General features: G+C 40.6%; 2 protein-coding genes and 1 pseudogene across 4 annotated transcripts in view; 2 read left to right on the top strand and 1 right to left on the bottom strand.

The window, feature by feature from the left end:
• Positions 1–12,096, bottom strand: part of stx8 (syntaxin 8) — a 42,198-nt gene extending 30,102 nt beyond the window's left edge. Inside the window, exons 1-6 of one of the 2 annotated variants that reach the window (XM_086211288.1) lie at positions 11,968–12,096; positions 11,226–11,325; positions 11,049–11,143; positions 10,730–10,840; positions 5,404–5,537; positions 3,837–3,929 (exon numbers count right to left, since the gene is read on the bottom strand). In XM_086211288.1, coding sequence (XP_086067414.1) covers positions 3,837–3,929; positions 5,404–5,537; positions 10,730–10,840; positions 11,049–11,143; positions 11,226–11,325; positions 11,968–11,984 — 550 coding nt within the window. In that variant the 5' untranslated portion in view covers positions 11,985–12,096. Of the gene's footprint in view, positions 1–3,836; positions 3,930–5,403; positions 5,538–10,729; positions 10,841–11,048; positions 11,144–11,225; positions 11,326–11,553; positions 11,618–11,967 lie in introns of those variants that run through there. The other variant, XM_086211289.1, reaches the window with a different exon arrangement.
• Positions 12,097–13,732: 1,636 nt separating this feature from the next.
• On the top strand, positions 13,733–19,534 carry LOC147257379 (TBC1 domain family member 24-like). The gene is made up of 11 exons (XM_086211272.1): positions 13,733–13,997; positions 14,127–14,269; positions 14,374–14,635; positions 14,795–14,911; positions 15,671–16,087; positions 16,185–16,424; positions 16,563–16,718; positions 18,029–18,092; positions 18,210–18,308; positions 18,419–18,737; positions 18,815–19,534. The coding sequence occupies exons 1-11, from the start codon at positions 13,792–13,794 to the stop codon at positions 18,988–18,990; spliced, it is 2,199 nt and encodes a 732-aa protein (XP_086067398.1). The 5' UTR covers positions 13,733–13,791; the 3' UTR covers positions 18,991–19,534.
• A 275-nt stretch (positions 19,535–19,809) lies between these two features.
• On the top strand, positions 19,810–24,016 carry LOC147257378 (uncharacterized; annotated as a pseudogene). The gene is made up of 3 exons (XR_015117590.1): positions 19,810–19,966; positions 21,240–21,297; positions 21,701–24,016. The product of XR_015117590.1 is annotated as an uncharacterized LOC147257378 (transcript).
• Positions 24,017–24,234: the final 218 nt, after the last annotated feature.

Genomic DNA, 24,234 nt, shown 5'->3' with positions numbered 1-24,234 from the left:
ACTGAATTCCTTTTCTTGTTATGACTGGCAAGTGAAATGGAAACATCTACAGTATGCCATGATTGATGTTAAACAGAGAGCAAAATTAAATTAATCACTGCTTTTTCATTTCTGTATTTGAGTCTTTTTTTCATCTAATTACGTCTGAAAGAAGAACAACTGAGGGCCCTGGGTTCATCTCTCTAAACCTCTGAAAAGGGTCATCTTCCTCGCTGACCTCAGTCGGAATCGTTTCCCTGAAAAGGAAATGACTACAACCTCCACTGCACTTGGGTCATGAGCTAGACTTGAGCAGCAAAACTACAAAGAGCTTAATCTATTTATAGGAAAACACTCCACTCACAGTACAATGATCAGGGGGTGCGGGTAGGGTGGGGGCATACAAGATGGAAAGACAGTCGGACGCCAAGGTTACACGCCAACTGTCAAGATCAACAAGGAGTCCTGCTTTATAACTTACATCCATTTTTCTTTTCCTCTCCCAACACATTAAACTATCCCCTTACTTTTTACACTGTCCATTTTGACATTTAATACAAGAAAGAAATGCAGCAACTGCAGAACTGTCTCAAGTAATTTCAGTGTAAGCCTAGAAGGAAAAAAAAGAACAGTATTTTTTCTTTAATATGCAAAAAACATTAATTCATTGAGCAGTAATGTCTGTTATATATAGAGAGAAAATGGCACCAGAACAAAAAAGCATGGTATTTAAATGCTAGCTCACTTGTGTTGAGGGACATCTCTACGGCCAAGGCGCACAACGCATAAATGTATTGGCGGTATTCTAGTGTGTGGTGTGTAATGTATCTGGAATTCTGCGGACAAATACACACAGATACACGAGTATTAAACTTTACCATTCTGTTCATCCAGCCCAAATATTACCAATCTCTCCTCTCAGCTGATGATGGATTTTTCAGTTGATCTGCACTTCCAACAGCTGGAACAGCTAGTCCCTAACAAAATCTGGAACAAGGTTAGGTAGCTTTGGAATCACATCAGCACTCAGTAGATCCGTGCTTTTTCAAGTATTTCTGTGTTTAAATAATCTACTGTATATTGTCTGTCTACCTCTATCATATATTCATAATTACCACACTGTCAAGAGGGAACTCGGCAGCGACCAAACTGAAGAGATGTGCAGTGAGGGAAAATACTGGGGGGAAAAAAACATATAGAATAAAGTACTGTACCGGCAAAGAATGGCAGGTAGTTAGATGAGGAAAAAGGGGAGAGAGGGCAGCCCAGGTCCCACAAGCAAAAGAAATACAGGGAGGTAAAGAAAAGCTGTGGAAGGTCAGAGCCACGCAGGCCCCATGAATCATTGCCTGGTGTCAGCACACCTTATGAACCTGAAACTTGGCTGTAAATCCTGGAGAAAGATCCAAAGGAGACTGTGACAATGTTGGACTGGTTCACGGAGGAGATTCTGTGCCGACACTTAGTCTTGCTAAACCAGGGACCAAAGTTACCCTGAATGCCCCGTGATTGTTTTCTACAGAACCAATTTATGTTTGTATTCTCTTATCACCATCTCATTGGTTACAAGAGCAGGGAATGCTTGGGGAAAAAACAGGTGGGCATGTGTGCAGGTTTCTACAAATTTGCACAGTTTGGGTTCAAACACATGGAAGCACTTAGAATCCCCACAGGTGGCATATATCTTTCTGGCATTACAGAAATAATGAGTTGAGCTCCCATCAAATTTATATTCAAGAGTCATGTGGGGTCTATATATGGGAGGAGTGACAAGCCATTGTTTCCACAGCCAAAATTATTTACCTTCTAGCTTCCTTGCAGTGGAACTAGCGTAATTCTCAGTAACAGCTCTCCCGTAACCCATTCAGGCTCATATTATTGGAAACACTGACATCAAGCTGAGAAAATGAGAAGAAAAACACGCCAGTTGGAGCATTAAAGCAACGATCCGCCTCTAGTTCAATAAGGCAACAGGAGAGCAGGCTAAAACAATCAGCTTTGCTTTCTCCCATCACTGTAATCCAAAATCAGCCAAACATCTGCCATTCCTTCCCAGCAGAAGGTTGTTTGCGTCCACGCTGAAATTACTCAGTTATTCAACCTTCTGGACTTGTTTGGGTACAACTGCGTAGACAGGATATTACAAGATAGTGCAACGCCTTTTCTTCCCAATTGGAAGCTGGTCATCTGCAGCCAATGACTGCCAGTAATAGATGTGTATGAGACACCAGGCAAACAGCTGGTTGGGGATCTCTGAGGATACGTCAATCAGACAAACAATTAGGAAAATTCCAACTTGGAACTGAGCTTTGGCAACATATCTATAAGCTTAAATATGCTTCTGTTAAGATTAGGCCTTTATCAGATTTTTTCTATCAATTCAACTCAGCATTGCAGATTTAACTGGCTCACTTATTACCAAATCCTCAGAATGTACATTTAAGTGGGCTATTGGGAGAAAAAAGAGAACGCTATCTATACTCCATCCATTCCTGCTCAAGCGTACGTGAGAAACACCTCGTTTCCACATACGGACGTCAGTCAGTCAGTGTAAACATTGGGAAAGTCTCTTCACCTCCTATGGAAACCTCCGTCTCATGTGTTTGTGAAGCTCCTCCTTTCCATTTATTTTTGGTCTAGTATTTAATTTGAGTAGTTTGAAATGTTGTCTACAGATGTCAAAAAGACTGTGGAGGACAGTGTGCAAGCAAAAACAAGCAAACAAGCTACAAGTGAGCTACATAAGCAGCTCTCACTTTCTCGTCAGGTATCAAGTCTTCAGAGCACCCTGGGTTAATAAGCGAGCGAGTCTTTCTTCTTGCTTGGTTTTATACTGTATATTGCTCAAAATGAGAAACATAATATGTGGGTTAGTGAAACGAGGCGAAAGATACCAATCCACAGTCCACTAATAATCAGCCTTGCTACTGAGTCAATACATTAGGTAACTTGGGACCTACTGAAATAAGAAAATGCTGAACTTCAACAACAAACAAAAACAAGAAAACAACAACATTTGCACTACAATTTTCACGTCAATATTGGATGCACTAAAATGAGATTAAAAGACGGGTGTTCTATGTTTACTGTTTAGCAGCAGTCATATCTGGTGCTGCTTTTAACTCCCCAGGTCAAATAACTTGGAAGCTATTATAGCCAATACTGAATCTTTGAAAAGAAAACAAAGGATTTTACACTGCAATAAAAATATTTATTTGTATCACTCAGCCTCAAGAAATTATTGCTTTTGCTACGGGCTAAATTATCCACCCTGCTCTGTAATTCACCTGCCAGTTCTGATCTGTGAAGTTTCTTTACTTTGTGACGATAGAAGCTGACTGACAAATGCATGTTCTGGGCTCACATTCAGCGTGAATATTAGAGACAGCCCTCGTGTGCATCCTTGTTGCAACACTTTCTTGTCTTCACCGCCACAGTCTGCTGGGACCACTGCATTAAAATCATACACCAGTTGACAAATGATTGTCCCTAACAGTCTGGAGCACATTCTACCAGTAATGGAAAATATCGATGGACCGATGAGAGGCATTTAGCCAGGAATAGCTCAAAAACACCATTAGCTCAGACAGAGCAGATCTTATTCCACAACACAACACTGTTGCAACATATTCATAAGGCATAAGGAGCAACCAAGGTCACTTTTCTCTGTGGGGTTTATGAAAAAGGCTAAACAAATTGTTCTGAACTCATTGTGAAGGTCTGAGCATGTGTGTCTGCTTGGCGCCGACTGCATAGAGTATCACTGTCCAGCAAGTTACATGAGGCCAGTAACAGCAAGAATGCATTATTACTTTTACACCTACATCCTGATAACACACATGAACATTCAACTTTACCGTTCTGTTCGTCAAGTTCATTGCCAATCTCTTGTCCCATGGTCTTCTGTCTGCTGATGACTGCTGCCAGTGCTTCTAAGCCTGCATCCTGGGCTGAGAAGAGAGAGAAAAGACATTTTAAAATACTATACACTGGAATGAGCTACTCAATTTTCACATTTAGCAGGTGGGTACAACAAAGAAAGACATGATGCAATCCCTCTTGACAGAGGCAATTGTGTCAAAGATGAAGAGTTGGGGAAATGGCAACGACAAGTTGTTGGGGTCCAGCTCAGCTCACATGTGAGTCATTCAGTACTTCACCCCACTCAGCCTCACTCCTATTATTACAACTAAAGAAGGCCAAGGTGGAGAGGGAGAAAAAAATTACACTGAAGAGAACAGAAGAGATTTGGCCTCTGCTGGTCTCCAAGTTTGACACACTGTCTACCACAGGAATTTTTTATGACCACAGGCTCAAGCGCTAACAATTACCCAACGCCACCAGAAATCCCTTTGGGGACTTGAAAGCTCCATGTGGTTTGATTTCGCTGTCCTAACAGGAATCTGTGATTCCCAAATGAAAATAGCTAGAGACATAATAGAAACATAGCAACCAAGTGTCACACGGAGGATTCCAGCGCTGTGGTGGGTGTTCAAGTCATGTCACAGCCGTTCGGGAAAGAAAACAGAAAAATAGACAAGGGTTTACGGTATAGCCTGTAAACATCAGCGATAATGACCAGCTTTCATGTGCTAACATAGATCCATATGGCTTATACTGACTGAACTACAATCTTTCTCCAGTCTACAATATCTTATCTGGAGGTGAATCTTCCCTCCAACTCCACTGCCTTTGTTTTACTGGAAAGCATAAGTGCCCCAGACAGACAGAAAGTGACGTACACATTGTTTATATTTACACTAAGAGAAATTACTTATGCTCACGGCTGTATTTGTAGGATATGCAAAAATCAAATGAGGCCCAAACTGATGTCTTTGTCTTATGACAAATGCCGGAAACCTCTGTCTGATGACTTTGCCTCAATTAACTCAACAACTGTGACTTGGCATGGACTTCGTAGGCGCATCCATGAACCACAATGACAAGTTTGAGGGTCAGGGGGTCCAGGGCTTTTGGGACTAAGGGTCTAGGATCTGAGATTACAGACTGAGAATAAACTGTTTGGTGATCAAAGCAGTCACTGATCAAAAATGACAGGATGACAGACAGAATTTGGGCACTGTCCAGTGTAAGATGGCAGAAAGAATAACAGAGATCAAAGTCAGAGGTTTTATGAAATCACACAACCCCATGGCCCTGCCCCCCCTCAAACAAAGGGCGATGCAAGGGTTAAAGGGGTGGGGCATAGTGTAGTAATGTCAGAAGAAAGTCAGAGATTTAAGTCAGACACAGTAATTAAAGTGAAAATTCAATTCATTGCAAACAGCACTGGAGTCGTGATACGATTATTCCAGTGATGTGGAATAACTTTTTTTAGAAAAAGGAAAGCATAATTTTAAGATGTGTGCTGCATCCAAACATTTATAAAACCACGGCAGTGATTCAATCCTAGGTGTAGATTACCTTCAATGATTCGTTGTTGCTGCTGTTTGATCTCTCCAAAACTCAATCCCCTGGTTTCCTCTGATTCATTGATCAGCCAGGGGTTGCCCACCACTCCTCCGCTTGTTCCTGCCCCTCCAGCCATGAGCGTCGACCTTTGAAACACCATAGTAATGGCACTTATATAAAATAAATGTTTCATAAAAGCAGAAAAAGGAGTAATACATTTGATTTATCATATAAAGGTATGTGGCGAGTTAGATCTCAAGTGCTCTTTTTGTACGTAAATTAAAATTTCAGAATAAAAGTCTATACAATGTGCGGGACCTCCCTCACTCATGCTTCAGTGACTTTTTTTTTGCGCAAGTAAACATCATAAATATTACTGGTTGATATGGCAGTACATCTGCACAATCCCTACAGCAAGCACATCTGTACAAGGCATGTTTCTTTTGCAACACTGTACTTGTTTGAACATTTATAACAGGAAACCCCCTCCTAGATCACAGAGGAAAACTATTTATTTACTCATTTTGTCATTTAGGCATTTTGGAGCGATTGATAAATACCAGGGTAGCTCGTGCAGCCCGTGTGTGCATGTTAATCTGTCACAGGACTGTGGAATGCTGAGGAGGTTCTCACCGACAGAGCGACGGACCAGAGAGATTTGCATTGTGCTGTGGTGTGCTGCGCTAAACACTGCAGTGTGGTTTGAAGCAATACTTCTGCTGATTGCTTAAAGCTGTCTCTGAACCCCTGGGGCAGTCTTGTGGTGATGGGTTCAGGGTCTCTGGGTGAGGCTGAATTTAACCGTCTGCTGAGAGCCAAGAAGTCGTCTGCTGGTCAGGCCCAAGAAAAGGGACCCGAGCCATATGTAACCCAGTCAGAGGCTCAGGAAATAAAATTAGTGAGAATACTGTCAGGGAATTCTGTGGTTTTGATCACTAGCATGTCAGCTTACAGCCTACAAGAAAGGGATTTGTAATTTTATTCAGCAATATAAATCACACTCTGTTGATTTCACCGAAACTGATACATCATCAAGTGCTTTGTAAATCTTTCTAAGACAATTCATAATACTGCTGGCTGATTCTGATACTATAAGTAAAACAGGTAAGGCAAGACATTTGGTCCAATCTCTCTGACATGTTTGATTACTATGAGACTGTGTGCCAGCCCTCCACTTCCTCCCTGCAAACACCCAGTGTGTGAAGATCCAATTAACCAGTCAGTGGGGAGAACCAAAATCAGTCAGGCACATCTCTTGGCAGCCACAAAGCACTAGACTGCCGCCACTGGGGTCTGAGCACCCAGGTCCTGACTGAGTGACTGAGACAGGGGAGATTTAACTCATTACGATTATTTCCAGTGCAATCAAAGACAAAGAAAAGGTTAGTGAATAATTGAGGAAAGGTGGGTCCCAGGGGCCATGAGGTGAGTTGAGCCATCAAATCTAGGCGCCACGTCCTTCTTTAGCTTAGTCAGAAATTGAGATGGTTAGAATGTGTTGTTTCAGAGACAGATTACAGACACCCCTGCAAACTACAGCCCTTTTCTAAAATCCAAAAATTCTCACCAAAAAAAAAAAAAAAAAAAAAGCGGCTTAGATTATCCAAGCATGGAAATCCACCCCCCCCCCCCCAACATTCTGCGTTCAGAGACCACACATGGGTTCTACCCGCAAATTCAAATTATCCACCACATATCACTGTTAAAGTTAGGTCTCACTGAGCAAGCTAAAAAGCATTCAGCCACATGATTGCCAAGTTAATTTATTAGCCAATGTTATTTGACTTTTTTTTCTTTCTCCTGAGCCTTTTATGTATTAGGGTGTGTGGTCTGTAAAAAGATGAAAGCCTGTGCAAAGCACTGCTAAGTAGATCAATCTAAAAACGAAAGCTTGTGAAGGATTTCAGGGAAGTATCCTCTCTCCCTTCAAGACACAAATACAAGTAGTCGACTAATAGAATATCTACTCTTCATCTGATCTGAAGCTTCATCCTCTGACAGCAGACGGACTTTTCTGTATGAGTAGCTTTATGAATGAATTTGCTTTATGAATAAATGAAGCTTTACCATGTAGAGACAAGAAAGCACTCATAGTACATTCCTCTGCTGAGGCTTCTGGCACTTTTGCACTCGGTTCCTAATTAAAGCTGCAAAAAGAAGCTCACACCCCTCCACGAACATCAGTGTGAAGGTGTTCTAAAGAGCAAGAGGGAGGCAAAACTTGATAATATTTGGATTTTGAATGAAGAAACAGACTCATGCCTGGAAAACAAGAAACGTGTGTGATATGTTATGTCAGCGATGCATAGCGAGGTTTTTAAGCAGCCATGCTACTTCCGTATGAAATCCATCAAATTTGCTTCAGTGCAGTTTTACCGCAATCACTTTGGGTAGAAAATGATTCAAAGTTGATGCTGAATCCCAAGCTCATTCTCTGACAAGGCTTGCAGAGATTTCATCATCCGGTTCCAGTTCCTGCTCAGATATAAGTAACTCACATGCGCACAAACACACACGCAAACACACAAATAAAAACAACAAAATCAAACAGAACAGGAAACTATGTCCCTTGGACCTTGACACAAACTGGATTTTGTGAAACATTCTACGCCACACACACACACACACACACACACACACACACACACACACACACACACACCTTTTCAATGATGCCTATGGGGCATACAATCACTTTTACTTGTATTTGTTCTGCATATATTTCTTAGGACTCCATGTCATTAACAGAGAAATTTGTCTGTCTCACTGACCCTAACATGACAAATATGGACCCTCTGTGTTTCAGGCTTCATTTGTTCAGTGCAGTACAAATATCACTTCCTGGATTCAGACGCTAGTAACAGAGAACAGTAGAGTTCTGCTACACACCTTCAAAAGACAACAGCGTGTTATTCTGATGTAAATCAAATGGTTGTCACATCAGGCTTACTTCCTGTAACCACTAAGCGGTGTTATGGCTCTGACTAATCCTGAAATGTCTTCAGAAAATTAAAAATGGCCACCTCACAGTCTTTCGGCATGTCTGACCAAACTAAAGATGGAGCTGGTTTACTCACTAGAGGAAGTTTATCAAAGTTTAGAAAAAAAATGTAATCCGCCCAAATTTTCTTGGATTCTTCCTTGGCCAGTACTATACCCCTCCACTGTGTTTGGTGAAAATCTAGTACCTAGTTCTTTCACATGATAAGTAAGACAAAGTCAAAAAACATGACACCATTTCCTCTTCCTGTCCAAACAAACATCACCTGGGCAGCATCTTGCACACACAGTAATGACTAGCTGCTGCCTAACATCTCCAAAGCTGTCATGTTGAAATGATGTCAAAACAGGATACAAGATGTGAACTGGCTTCTTCCAACCTTCTTCATCAAGACACGCACAAGCGCGCACACACACACTTGTACATTCATATGTACGGGTGTGCATGTCGATTTTAGGAGGTGCCAAATATGTGATCAACGGTGCAAAGCGGGAAAATCTCTTCACAAAGAATTAGCTATGAAGTTAAGCACCCAGCCAAATGACAGACAGGCGGACTTCCTTCCGTCTGATAGCACAGGGAGAGGTCGTGGCGCTCGGGTCAAACTGGAGTGCAAACCGAGGGCGAAGACTCTCACAGAAAGTTAGTGACCAGTGACATATCATCAAAGCAGAGCTCAGAGTGTATGACCCCTCTGGTCAAGGACATAGACAAGAAAATGAGGATTCATTATTTTTAATTGGACCGCTAACTCAAGATTTTTTTTTTTTTAATCACAAAATGAAAGATGGCTTCTTCTTAACAGGACAGACCGAGACACTCAATAAGCTGATGCTTGTTTTGGCCCTTCTGACATTGACGAAGAGTGATAGTCAGCGCAGAGGAATATCAATGAAGAGCTCGAGCTCCCTAAACTCTGGCTGACTGTCGGAAGATATTTTATTCAAAGTCCTTGAAAAGAAACCCGCAAGACTGATTTACAGGCTAATTGATGCACCACTATGCTTCTGTACTCAAACTACTTTCCACTATCATGATGTTTCTGTGGACATGAATAATTCAGAAATGCTCTGAGAGCTATGAGGGCAGGTGAACAAACAAGTTTGTAGATCATCGAAACAACAATACAGTATCTCAAACTTCTGACATTTCAATCTTACTTCCTATTGTAACATAAAAGATGACATAATTAGATGAATGCTCAGCAATGTGACTTCAAATCAAGACCCCGACTATCTCAAACTTTGACCTCAATGATGATTATGAACAATTAAACAACTATTCTGTCCACTGTTGCAGTAGTTCTCTGACAACATGTTGAACTAATGAAGTGAATATGAAGAACTATTAAAGTACATGCATGGACCAAATTATACGAACGAGCAAGAGTGGTCCAAAATGTCAGTTTTTGATAAGTTTCACTTAAATGCCCAGCCCTGATCTAATAAAATCAGAACTCTGATTTCAAATAAATACCTGTGATCACTTTGATTTACACTGCAAATTTAAAATGATCCACAGTATTAGACATTCTGCCTTTAGCGAAGTCCATATTTTGGTTTTGATAAAACTATGATTAGTTGTTCTGCTCTGTCTTAATCACGATAATCTCGATTTTGATTAATGTAATATCAATTGCCTGGTCCTAGTCCCGCGCCAATCCAACTACTAACGTTCTTCCTTTTACTTGACTGCATGTTTGTAAGTAACCTCTGACATGAGAAATGGTGCCAAATGAAACCAGAATGATGTAGAGTTGCAGCTGTTCCGTCGTCTGATTCATCCTCCAAATGGAGACAATGAAATTGCCAGCTTAAAAGCAAAGGCTTGCTGTCCCAGCTTGCATTGTGAGAGCAAAATAAACTGAACCCTAGGATACTTCTTCACACAAATATCTATGTTTGCACAATTAAATCATTCTAAAGGTAAAGTGTGGCCAGTGTGACGTATCCAGGCACATATATCATTACTAAAATCTTCATTATCGATTAGGAGGTTTTCCAACCAAAAAAAAAAAGCATAAAGCTACCCAGAAGATGTGTTGTCATAAAATGATATGAGGAGCCTATTGTTCCTGTTCATTACGGGAATGACAGCTTGTATTTCCTGCTCTTGTCAGTTGATACTGCTGATTGTTAAAATAAAGAGAAGTGTGTCCATGAGATCATTCCTTATCCACATTCCTACTGTCTCATCTCTGCTCAATAAGTGCGTCTTTCTGATGGAACACTAACCCTTGGTAAGAGTGTCACTTGAAATAAAAAGGGACTGAATTGATTTGGATCAATAAAACATTGTCTTGACTTCCACACTCATCATTTGCCTTGATTTTGATACCTTGAAGGTTCAGGTTCCATGATGTCCCCTTTGAAGGAGGCATTGAGCTGCTTCTCCCTGGTTAGCAGGTCATCAATAAGATTCTGCCTTCTGTCAGCTTCTGATTGCATTCTGGTGAGGTCATATTAAGGTCATCACAAAGCCTTTTAGTGATAGTCGACAGGTGCAAACACATGAAAACAGGCCTTTTTCTACAAGCATCCTTTCTTGAAACTCTCATGCCCTCTGTTGGCAAGGTGCTGTCACTACAAAACTAAGAACACCATCCAAGATGTCCCATGACTCTTCCAGCTAGGAATTTAATCAGCAGAAAGGATACATGCGTCGAGATGATGAAGACCGCAACAAACTGTCTTTGAGCGCAGCAATATTCTGTTTGAGCTTCTGCAGTGATGCCCGTAGTGTCATGTTGATCTGAAAACACAGACATTCATACCCTGTGAAACCTGTGAGAGGAGAAATGAGGAGGAAATACACACTGAATGTAACAGCTCACCTTTGCAGGGTTCCCCCCAGTTCTCTGCTGTCTGTTCCGTTCATGGATGTTTTCTGCTATTTCCTGTGCTAGTCGACAAGTGGCATCATAATCCTGTAACCTAGAGAGGTACGAAAGAGGGAAGAAGGAAAGAAATGCGCTTGCTAGGCACACATGTACATGTTGACAATATGGAGTTCTGTTACAGAATGTGGGTACAATTATAAATATACTGAATTATTAATAGTTTAAGGATTTGTATGAAGTACAAAAAGCTTTCTCTCTACACAACCTGGTACTTAAAACAATTCAAGGCACAGGAATTAACACGCATACAATACAAATTCACCTGATATCCGGTTATAGTAGTTATCAGTGATTAATGCTTGTGGTAATGTTTGAATGTAGAGGGTTTCATTTACAATTGTCGAGTAATTCGATAAAACGTTGAACTAAATCGCTCCATCATGTGACGTTTTTAACGTTCCCCTGTTCGTCGTTCGAAAATTGTCAGCCGTGTTAGTATGAGAATATAATAACAATGTTCCCAGAAACCCTTTTTTTCTTAGCATGAAAACAATACTTTTGTCATATGAAGCTAAAAAAAATGTATTTTGTCATGCTAGATATATCACAAGTTACGTTACTACCAACTGAAGCTCTGAGGGGGAAGCTAACTCACTAGCTAGCAGACTGAAGAAATAATGTCACAATTGGAGCAGACTGATATAATATTACGTGACCAATCGAACTCATTACTTACCAGGTATCCTGAGACATTATGATAATTTAAAAAGAGAAAATCCACTTAGTATGATTTATCCGGTAGTAAACACCAGCAAACTAGTTTGCTGGTGTGTGACGTCACGATGGTATATTACGAGGGCCAAACTACCCCAGGGCCGCATTTTCCTCTGCCACACAAGTAAAAAACACGGGAAAATTGACAAGAAAAAGGTGCTAATAGTGAAAATATAGAATGGTGTTTTGAATCAAATTGTAAAATGCTCAACCATGAATATATGTAGGTAGATAAAACTTTCTTTATCAAATGTGTTTTGGAAAAATAACATTTGCTGGCTCAAGGTTCAGCATGGCTTCATCAATATTAGACAAGAAAAATGTAGTTCTAAATCATGTATATGTCACACTTTTCTGTGATGGAATTGTGTGACACTTTGGAAAGCAAATTACATATTTATACATTGTCCAAAACAACATATATAAAAATCACTTCATGGAAAATATGTATTTTAAATTTAAAGACATCTCTTTATAGTTTTGTTAAATTTCTTTTTTATTCGGAAAATTTTGTAACCATCAAAATAACGTCTTCAATCCCATCCTTCAATGTTTATCTGAAACTGATTTTTTTTAACTGGAGTTCGTGTGTATGCTCATTGTCATAGTGTCACACCTTTATGCTTACAACGTTAGGACAAAGGCAAGAATATAATGCACTTAAGCTGACATTCAACCAGAATAGTTCTCTTTTGTCAGTAAAGGGTTATTTATCAAATGACAATGCAAGGCAGGCATGGACACACACGTAGAAGTTGTGATAATACTTGAATGAAGCAATGACATGAGTTTGTTAGTTTGCTGTTTGCCTTAATTGGCAGGCAAGAATAAGAAGTAATATGTACCTAAACTGTATTAAATTTGATATGATTGCTTTATTACAAGCCATTTCAACAAGATGACCGTGCCACACGATATAGATTTTCATAAATTGAACTGTTATGATGAATAATTGATTATCTTACTCGATGTGTAAATTACCACAGCCTTCATGGAAATAGACATAAAGGAAGAAAACATGCCCATAACAGTCCAAATCTTCTCTCATTGGGTCTAAGAAGTTTGTTTTTCCAGCTTCGTTACGTATGGCACCCACATATGAGATAAGTACTTGTCGAGGTTTTATGTTTCATGACCAAACAATGGTTGTGTTTAGATCAAAACAAAAATCTGTTGTGTGGAATAATAACCTTTGGAAGACTTCTTGGAATAGACCTATTTGGCATTTTGATGCTGCACATGAAGCAGTTTCAGAGAAAGAAAAACATCGATACCATATCTGATGACCTTATTCTGAATGATGAGGAATTTGTTTACCTAAAAAACAATTCCACATTCAGATATATTCATACCGGTCGATTAAAATAGAAACTAATAATCTATTGTGGATTACTCTGATAGATGTCACTTCTAACATACATTAATTAAGAACACTTCAAAACATGTTTTGAAAAAAACTTGTTGAAGTGTCATGTGATCTGGAAATTTTGAGTCCTTGTATATTGGTTCTGATTATAGTGACGCTGTGGATGCTTTAGCCAGAGAGCTGATTACTTCTGAGAAGAAGACACTGTATGTTTCCAGAGTTAAGCTGAAAATCAGTGGAACTTTTGACTTTGAGTGGCTGAAATCACTACAAACAAACCATACCCCTATGCTTGTCGCCCATGCCCCTACCCTGACGGGCTTGTATAAAGCCCTAAGCCTCAGGTGAGCCTTAGGTGCAGCACGTAGCCAGAGACACTCAACCTTCCAGCTTCAACTTCCTCGAAGAAAAGGATTTGAGATGATTCACGTCCTAAGAACACCAGAGTTCTCCAATTGTGGAAATATGAACTCAATCCAAGTGCACTCTTCCTCAGACCAGGACCCGGTACCAATGGCAGGAGGCAGAAGCAGGCAGAGGTCTCACTCCTATTACAACCCAGAGGACAAAAAGAATTATGGTGTGCAGACACAGCCTGAGGAGACCCAGCTGAGACCGCGCTCCAGGTATGTCTTCATTCAGATATTCTGATCAAATTTTGGTTTGTGTTTTTAAAAAATGGTTGGCAGAGAATGAGTGGGGAAAAAAGATGGATCATCACTTGATGCATAGTTAATAGTGAATTATCTCTCCAGGTCTTTTTACAGTTATGAAACCTCTGAGCTTTACTCCGACTACAATGGTGGACTCTTAACCTGCTCTGAGCATCATGTGACCAAAAATGAAAAGAAGCCCAAATCTAAACTAAACAGACATTCACCCCCAAGAGACCTTTATGGTAATTAAAATAACAAACAAAACAAAACTACAACATATTTGCATAATCAACGTGCTTTTGAAGAAACTTAAAAGTTCTTTATTTATGATGATAACTCGCTCCAGGCAGTAAAGGCAGTCTCAAATCAGTGTCCATGATGACCATCTCGGAGTCAGACAACTGGGAGGTTTGCTCCAGCTCAGGCATGAAGTATGGACAGTTTGTGGACTGGGAGAAGATCGACCCCGAGGCAGCTGGACGGTACCAGCAGATGCTCCAGAGTAAGCACCAGCAGCTGAAGACCATGGGCCGAGAGGGATTCTGGGCTATGCCCCATACGCTGAGGGCCAAAGCTTACTACCACATCATCCATGGCATCAATTCCAGGTTAACACTGGCCTTTGGAGAAAACAAAAAGCTTGTTTCTTTGATGAACATGTTCCTTTTACAACCTGTAATTCGTTAAGATAATTCATTTAGACAAGCAAATACCACTTTTTATGAGAAATGAAATGATCTGAATGTGGACTTGTGTTGAATCTGCAGTGGGACTGTCACTCCAGACAGAGACATCTACTATGAATTGGCCAGGAATCTCTTTGGGGAACAGAAAATCAGCTCCCACCCAGTCCCAGAGTACATGGAGGCTGGAGACGTACCAAGGTTGGAGTTTGTCTGTTTGATTCATTTCAGTGCCATAAGTTGCAAACAGGAAGTTCCTTTTATTTTGGACCATGTGAACCCTCATTCTTGTTAGCTTACCATCTCCTGATGAGGAAATAAAGTACCTCTAAATTTCATCAAGTAAACACAAAGCTAGCTTAACACGCAAAAAGGAAGTAAGAACCTTAAGCAAGGGTTGCTTTGGGGTTGATTTTACAGCTGTAACTGTACTGTTTTCGTGGCGGTAGAAACACTTGGGCTCAATGCAACTGACAACTGGATGAGGGACCACGTCGATTATTGCTGTGAGGCTGCTGACCAGCTCGTCGGGAAATATGAAATATTTGAAGCAGCTTGCAGAATAGTTCGATCTTTTGGGGCTCATTGCAGACCAGGATAGCAAACATTGCATTTTCCAGTTTACTCCGCAGGCTCGCTGATTTTATATGTTATGTTCCTGGTTTTATTGTGTCCTAGGTTTTATACAATCTTATGGAGGATAAAGTCAATACATGTGAAGATTTTATTATTCAAATGTACATGTCCTGATTTCTGCTTCTACAAAGCGAATAATGTTTCAGCTGTAATACATCTCAGTAAAATGCAGTCCAGTGTCCCAGTCCTGCAAATGTTAATAATAAAGATGAAGGGTGTATTGAGCCATCTTGGATGTGATCAGCCATGAACACAGTTATAGATTTTAAACCATCGCTGAATGGGAATGTGACTGAATGAGTTGTTGTTTGTTCTTTTATCCAGATACTGCCTCAACAAAGCAGGCCTGAATTCCGTGAAGAAGATTCTTCTTTGCCTCAGCAAATATTTCCCTGACATGAACTTTTGTCCCATTCTTCCTGCTTTGGTCTCCCTCATCTTGCACTTCAGCCAGGATGAAGCCGAGTGTTTCAACAGTGTTTCCCGACTTATTAGTTACAATGACCCAAACAAGCGTTACATTGACCAGACCTTCCTCGCGTACCGTGCTTCTTGTATGACCTTCGGAGACCTCGCAAACAAGTGTTGCCGAGGCATCCGTAAGCTGATTGCCAGCTCTCATCAGAACCTTTTTGAATTTTACTCTGACTGGATCATGTGGATTTTTGCTGATCTACCATTCACCTATGCCATTAGAGTGTTAGACGTCTACCTACTAGAGGGCTACAAGGTTCTCTACAGGTTTGTTGCTGTTTTATGTTCATGGGCAAAATTATTCTTTATTCATTATCTGAAAAAAAAAAATGTACTTGACACATCCGACGAATATTCTCTGCAGGGTGGCCCTGGCTTTGCTCAGCCTCTATAAAGTATCGGTGTCATCTCGAGTTGCTGATGTGGAGGACTTCAGAACCGATATGAAACGGTTTGTGCAGAGTGTAGCTCGCCACTGCACGGCTGAGAATCTCCTGAAAAGAGCCTTCATGGTTCCTATGGCCACGAGGAGAGAGCTCAACCTCCTCTTCAATGCCAATAAAGACTCCCTCATGCAAAAAGGGGTCAGCGTTCACCAGAAGAGGTGGGTGAGCAGTATAATCGTGAAATAGAAGATCAAATCTGTTTTCAAGACTTCATGAATGACAGCAATATGAGAGACATTTAGGCTGTGTGTAGTTCTAGAAAAAAACATGCTCATTTTGGTTTTATGTATTCTCAGGCAGCGAGTCGATTCCGTGATCTTTAACAACTTAATCTCCAGTGTCGTGACGGGGACGGAGATGAGAGTCGTCTGGGCCTGGATACCTGAGCGCTTCGCCCTTTTCAGTCCCATTAAGCTGTTTAGTAAAACTGAACATGGAGGAAATCTTGCTTCGTAAGTAGTTTTTGTTTTACACTCTTTGTGACACTGAGATCATATCAAGATGTCCTCCAAGCTATACGATGACGTAGGTCGTTTATTTTAACCCTCAGATGCAACAAGCAGGAGAAGATGTCTGATTTTATATCCTCCAAATCTCTTACAAATCACAGTTGAAAAATCATGACTTTTCAAGACGTGTCCATCTGGCGTTAAGTTGATCCCCCATCCAGCATCCACCCTGCTAAAAGTTAGCCTTTAGCATTATTGAATGTGCGATTCCCTCATCTGAAAGTCAAAGGGTTTTTTTTTTTAATGGGTTTTTGATTAAATATATGAAACATGGACTGTAATTAGTAGTAGCTTAAGCAATTTAGTTGTATTTCATAAAAAAAATGCATCTATAAATACAGCCATCTTTTGCAGTGTTTATTTGTTTTTAAAAATAGCTGCTGCTTACAAGTGGCGAAAAGAAACTACAGAGGTTTCTTGGGGCATTAAAATATGAAGAGGCGCAACAACAGATGAGCTAGTTGTGGTGGTCTTTGTACTTAGTCTGTCTTCTGTGGTGATGTTGATTCATAAAGTAACAATTAAATCTACAATTTAAAAAAATCGTGTTCATGAAACTTATCTTGCAAAACAAAAATGTATATCATGAACATTTGTCCATTCATGATGTCTATTTCTTTTTTTTCTGTTCACCTGTAAATTCTGAAACGAGGTCAAGTCATGACGCATCAGTAAACACTGAGCAATGTTTCCCAGCAGCGAAAAACAAATCTGTGGGTTTGGTTACGCAAGAGAAAGACAGTGTGTTTTCACCATCAACATGTTTGCCTTGAGTGTGACAGTCAGGTGACGTGACACTCGATAAAATTTGTAACACACATTTCAAAATGGGGCAGCACGGTGGTGCAGGTTAGCACTGTCACCTCACAGCGAGAAGGTTCCAGGTACGAGCCCTGGCTCGAGCAAGGGGTCTTTCTGTGAGTGTGAATGGTTGTCTGTCTCTATGTGTTGGCCCTGTGATGGACTGGTGACCTGTCCAGGGTGAACCCCGACTCTCGCCTGAATGCTGCTAGGATAGGCTCCTGAAATATGTCATCCTTCTTCGTGTGATTGCTGCATTTTGTGTGTCTGTATGTAGATGAATCAAGTAGTGCAATGCCCAACGATGTGTCCATAAATAGGAACACATGCAAAAAATTGAAATAATTGCAATACACAGTGCCACTATGGCTTTTGTCTTCAGCTCATTTTTTACGTTTAGTTTACTAATCAGTGACACTGGTTTTGACATGATTGTGTTTTTCATCTTCAAGATTTTACTCCTTCGTGGAAGGACATGAACCTACAGTCTTGATTATCCAAACTGTGGATGAAGAGGTAACTTTCTATAATCTATTTGATAATCTTTCTATATGTTATGAGTATTTCCTGATGGACATGTTTGGAATGACACCACACTACGAAACTGAAATATACACGTTTCTAATCTCTCAGGTCTTTGGTGCCTTTATTTCAACGGATATGACAGAAAGACGAAAGTGTGACTCTGATACACTGACATATTTTGGAACTGGAGAGTGTTTTGTTTTCACGGTGAGACATATTCTATCAATCTAATTTGTCATAAGTATGGGAGACATATCAAATTGTAGATGTTAACTTCTGGAATGTTTGTCATACAAGAAATATGATTTCTCCTTCAGCTTCGTCCCAACATGGAGCGCTACCAGCAGGCCATGGTCAACAACATAACCAGGAGAATGTCCCCTCAACGGGATCAATTCAGCAGCAGTGGCGTTTTCTCCCAAGTGGCCAATGGTGGGTGTTTCTCCAACACCTCCAACATGATCAGACCCACCACAACCCTGACATGTCCAGCTGGGACCCCCCAAGACCCCAGCTACTTAACTATCCCCTTCACTGCCCCATCAGAGGAACCCATGAGCGCCAAAGCGCCAAAGAGACCCAAGGAACAAGAGGCCTCCTTGTTTATAGCTGGCAGCCACAGTCAGCTCATTATTGGTGCGTAAATAGAAAAGAGGAATTATTTCAATGTCAAGACATTGATGTGTGATTGTGATGTATTCATCTTGTTTCAGGTGGTGACGGGGGCCATGCTCTCTGCCTACAGGAGGACCTGGAAGAGGGATACACAGAGTCTTGTGACACGTTCAAGAGCGCGCCTCTCTGCAAGGGACGTTTCAAGATCCAGTCCCTGGAAGTGTGGGGCATCCAGAACTCTATTTCCCTCGCTCACTGTTTTCCCTCTGAGTAGAGAACTACTTCCTACACTTGTTGTCTATTGGTCAACCAGCTTTTCTTGAACTTTTTATTTATGGAATTTTTCAATTTTTTGCATGTATTCCTATTTATGGACACATCGTTGGGCATTGCACTACTTGATTCATCTACATGCAGACACACAAAATGCAGCAATCACATGAAGAAGGATATATACATATTTCAGCTACATGGACAAACATAGTGCAAACACACATGGACAAATACCAGCTCTTTTTTCTTCCCAGAATATCTACTATTACTCTTTTTTTTTCTTTTTTTTTTTTACTGTGAAGACATTATAGTACTTCTAAGCTTTCACCAGGGTCTTTTTATATATCCACAAACATATTCAGGGTCAAAATACCTAATCTTAACATATTCTTGCTTGAAGAAAGCATGAGAGCAGCTCCTTCAATACTCCATAAACTGTGCATATTAATTAAAAAAGGGATTGCAATTTATTACTGTTTAACTCACAGCAGCGACTCATAATGTCTTTCAGAAAAAAATGTGTGTTGTGGAAACGTTTTTTAAAACTATTCTCTTTCTATTTATTATAGTGTTTTATTATATTGATGTTCTGCACTTGATATACAATTAAACTTCACACAATTTGAATGATTTGATGATAAATTGTCTAATGTTCACTCATGTAAAAAAAAAAAAAAATCTCTATAGGCCTCTGTACCAATCTCAGAAATATCCACCAAAGTATTACTCTCTGATTTGAAATGTCTTTACTAGTAAACTAATGCGTTCCTGTCAGTTTGACGTGGTTTATGGCGGTAGGTCATTTTCACCAAACTTCTGCGGGGCGTTTAAAGGCATCACGAGAGGCGACCACCGCTGAGCTTCAACTCCGGACTATTACAGCGGAGCGTAGCTAGCTAACTGTGCTTAGCAGGTTAGGTTAAAACGACTGGTTAAAAAAGAAGCAACAGTCTACGGACTAAATGATCACCAGAAAGGTGGGACCTATTTGCTGCTTCACGAACTATATCGCTAAATCTCAGAATGCTTCTGCGGCAGCTTTAGTGCTAGCAATATTAGCCACCTAGCTCTTTTTTTGTGTGCAGGTAATGAAAGTTAACGTGAGCTGTACAGTTAGCATAACAGTCCCTCGCGTGTGAGCAGTGAAAATAGCAATCATTGACCACGATAGTTGGAGATTTGTGGTGACACCATGGACATTTCTCTCTTTAATAGTAGCGTGGTTTTGTCTATATTTATTTAAAGAGCTGAAGCTGTTTTTGTTGTTGTTTTTTTTGGATAAGTTACACTTTCTACTCGATTAACCCACATATATAACTGATATGCGTTTCCATCCCACGACACTCAGTATTAGAAATGCACGAGTAGTTGTTTTACATTTAATACTTGTACCCGTTATTGGATTATCAGATGGCTATTATTATTATTAAACACTCCACCATGGGCCTTCGTAGCTGCCTCACCCTTTTAGAGAGGCTAGCTGCTCGAGAGGTCCACCTGGTGGCATTAGCCGTGTTACTGCAGGTAATATGTCATTAATAATAACGCACAAGCTTTCCATTCGCATGAATATCCTCTGTTAACTATTCAACGTACAATGGAGGCAGGTCTCAATTAATTTTAAGGAATTTAACGTTGCATTTCCTTGACTGCAACTGCGACACGATTCACAATAAATATTTAAAATCATTTCTTTGCTGGGATACCTTTCTGACACGACAATACTTCGTTTGGAATAGCAATTTGACATACATTATGCATTTACCAAATATTGCACCCCCTGCATTTTCGATACCAAAATGCCAATATATTAGTCAATCCCACTTTTAGATGATTCTGGGTCACAGCTGGATTGTTCCGCCAGCCATCATTATTGCTCATTTCACCGGATTCCTCCTGTTAGTGAGAGAACAAACAATAAAACGGAACCATCCTGACATCAGATATGTGTATAAATCACTACTCTACCATGGCCATGCAAAACACTCGTACAGTCATAAACCCTGAATAATCAAACTCGCCTCACTTGACACTCCCTCTATCGTCAGGCTCTTTACAGGAGAGAGTAAATACCGAGATCCTGCTGGAAAAACATGACATGCCTCATTCTTTTATCACCGTGACTTGTTCATTTTACACACTTGAATCTTTGTATCAACTCTTTAGATCTTTGCATGGATTTCACACTATGAATATTCACGTATTTGAAGACATTTCTGCTCATGGTGTGTGTGTGTGTTTCATGTTTAGACTGCAGCCATGGGACCAGATACTTCATCTGTCCCTAAAACGGAGTCTTCAGAGGAAAGTAAGTGTTACTTGTATCTTTTCGGTCATTAACAAATCAGACATCATCTCCAGCTTTGTAAAGCTACTCCATTGTGTATTGTGTGGTGCATAATAGAATGATGCTTGAATGAAATCCGACTATCAGTTCATGCATTATTCTTTGGCTTTTCTCACCTGGGTAGATGGAAGACTGCATCTACTGTGTAAATGTTGGAACAATTAAATGACATCAAATGAAATGTAAATATGAGGGTTTTTTTTTTTTCTCTGCAATTTAGAACTGGTAAATGTAGCTTTTCTGTTTGGAAATTATAAGTTGGTGGAACCAAAAATAAAAAGAAATGAGTTCTGCTTCTTTGGATATTGTTTGTGTCAGTGAGTCTATTATTCATAAGATATCCATTGATGTGATCAAACCTCAGGTACTGGAGACGCAGATTTGAAGGAAACATCAGAATCGGATTCTACTGATGCGTCAGCTGCCACCGAGACAGAGAATTCCGAACAGCCGGAGAGCAAAATATCTACCAAAAAGAAAGGTTACCCTTGCTCCGTTTGTGGCAAGATCTTTTCCAGACCATCAAAGTTAAACAGACATAAACCTGTACACACGAGGAAGCCTCTTCATCAGTGTCAGCAGTGTGATAAAAGCTTTACTCAGCTTGAGAAGCTGATCAGACACCAGGGGAGCCACAGGAGGACCAACACACACCCTTGTCCTGACTGTGGAAAGGTTTTCAACAGGCCCTCCAGGCTGGAGAGGCATAGACGCACCCACTCAAAGAAACCCAAGGTGCCCCATCAGTGCTCCTACTGCATGAAGACATTTAATAAACTTAACAAGCTTGTTCGCCACGAACGGATGCATACCGGAGAGAGACCTTTTACTTGCACTGTCTGTGGAAAAGGATTCTCTGAGTCGAGTCACTGCAAAGCTCACGAAAAGACACACGAGGAGCAGCCAGAAAAGCCTCACTGCTGCGCCGACTGTGGGATGTGTTTCTTCAAGGCCTCGGAGCTCCGTCGACACTTCCGCTCCCACACGGGGGAAAAACCTTTCAAATGCACCTTGTGTGAGAGCTGCTTTTCTCGTTCTGAAGGACTCAAAAGACACATGAGGAGCCACACAGGCGAAAGACCGTACAAATGCATAATTTGCCATAAAGGATTTTATTCTCGCCAAGACTTAAATGTTCATGGTTTGACCCATTCAGGAGAGAAACCCCATCTGTGCCCCGTGTGTGGTAAAGGCTTCTCACAGCTGGGCAACATGAAAGAACATGAACAGAATGTTCATATTAAATCAGAGAAATATATTTGTAACGAATGTGGGGCGACCTTCACGCGGTACAAGTCGCTTACAAAGCATCAGAGGACGCACACTGGAGAGAGACCATACCTGTGCCTCACCTGTGGTCGAGGGTTTTCCTGGAGTCATTCTCTAAGCAGACACCGGAGGACACACGCTCACAGGCAGATGTCTGCAGAGAAAGAGAAACAAAGCCTGGAAGGAGCCTCTGAGAATACCAGCAGTTGAAAAGGAAGTCCAATCCACTGTAGGAAGGGTGCTTACTTGGTATCACATGCTTGTTCACTGGTCTTGGAGAACTCATCTTGAGAAGGTTCGAATTAGAGGGGAGCATAGGGTTGCGGCTACCTTGCACAGGAGGCAAGCTCCCCTGAACAATGAATTTGTGACATCTCGGAGGAGCCTGTGGTCCAGATCTGGATCCAGACACTGTCAGGTCCGCACCGTGGTCCATAAACAATGAATCATCAAGCCTTATGACATTTGGTGGACCATGCCTTTTATAACCTGCACATCTTTTCTAGCCTTTACGGTCTGGTCTAGCGCCCCAGGGAATCCAAATCCATGCTGGGTAAATGAGCTCATGTGATGCTTCTCAGCGAATGAAATCTGTGTAGTTTTGGCAGTAAACATTGCAACAGGAGTCACTGAGTGAAAATACACACGAGAAAGGAGTGAACAATGAGACAAAAGGGAGTTGTAATATTTTCAAAGTCAACTTTCCTTCATAGTATTATCTTATTGCAGAATCCTCCAGACCTCGTTTGAGCCTTCATATGCACTTAAAAATAAACTGAGGGCCCCTCCACACGCACACGCAAATACACAAACGCTGCTGTGTAATTCTCCCCCATACGTGTCTGCTCACTTTGCTGTCTCCTACTTCATTGTCCACAAAAGTTTTTTTTTTCAATATACAGACTCTCAGATGTCTCTCATTATTTGTATCCTTAAAAAAATAGGAGATTCATTTTCTAGTACTTGTGTTTTGGTGCCAAAATATATCCAGTATGTACTGTATGTTCTGTTAATTAAAGTCAATCAGGACTGTTTCAGCACTCTGCTGCTCTCACATCTGAGGACAGCACAGCTGGTAGGAAGTGTGTGTGTGTGTGTGTGTGTGTGGGGGGGGGGGGGTGTGCTGCTGCGTGCAGCGGTTTCAAATGCACCTCACCTCTCATACATTGTTTTAGGTGCAATTCGATTGTACTTTGGGACATGTAGGGTACACGGTATGTCATGACTTCATCTGTTTTGGTTCTGTTTTTGTTGTTATTTTGCATGAATGGTACCTTACTATCAATATATAAAAAAAGATTTCATCATGCTGATATTTACCGCATAAGAAAAAGAGAGTCTGAATATCGACTGTATATTCAAGTTATGCGCTCATCTATTTTCTGTTTGCATTTTTTTTAATAGAAAAAATGCATTTACAAATAAACTTTTTATGGTAAAGCCTTTGCAGTAAAATATTTTTTGTTGCATGTATTGTTTTTTCCTTAAAATCATTGACAAGCTTGCTCATTTAATGTAAAGTGAAATGGGGGGGGGGGGGGTCTGCTACAAGTGTTTACATGTATCCATACATGCAAGATATTAGGGTTTGATAACATCAGTGCATTTAATTAGAAAATGAAATTAGAA

Source organism: Aulostomus chinensis, chromosome 8, assembly GCF_037954235.1.
Source record: "Aulostomus chinensis isolate RoL2024-O1b breed Wild chromosome 8, RoL_Achi_v1.0, whole genome shotgun sequence".
NCBI lineage: Eukaryota > Metazoa > Chordata > Actinopteri > Syngnathiformes > Aulostomidae > Aulostomus > Aulostomus chinensis.
This window is presented reverse-complemented; position numbering and strand designations above follow the sequence as displayed.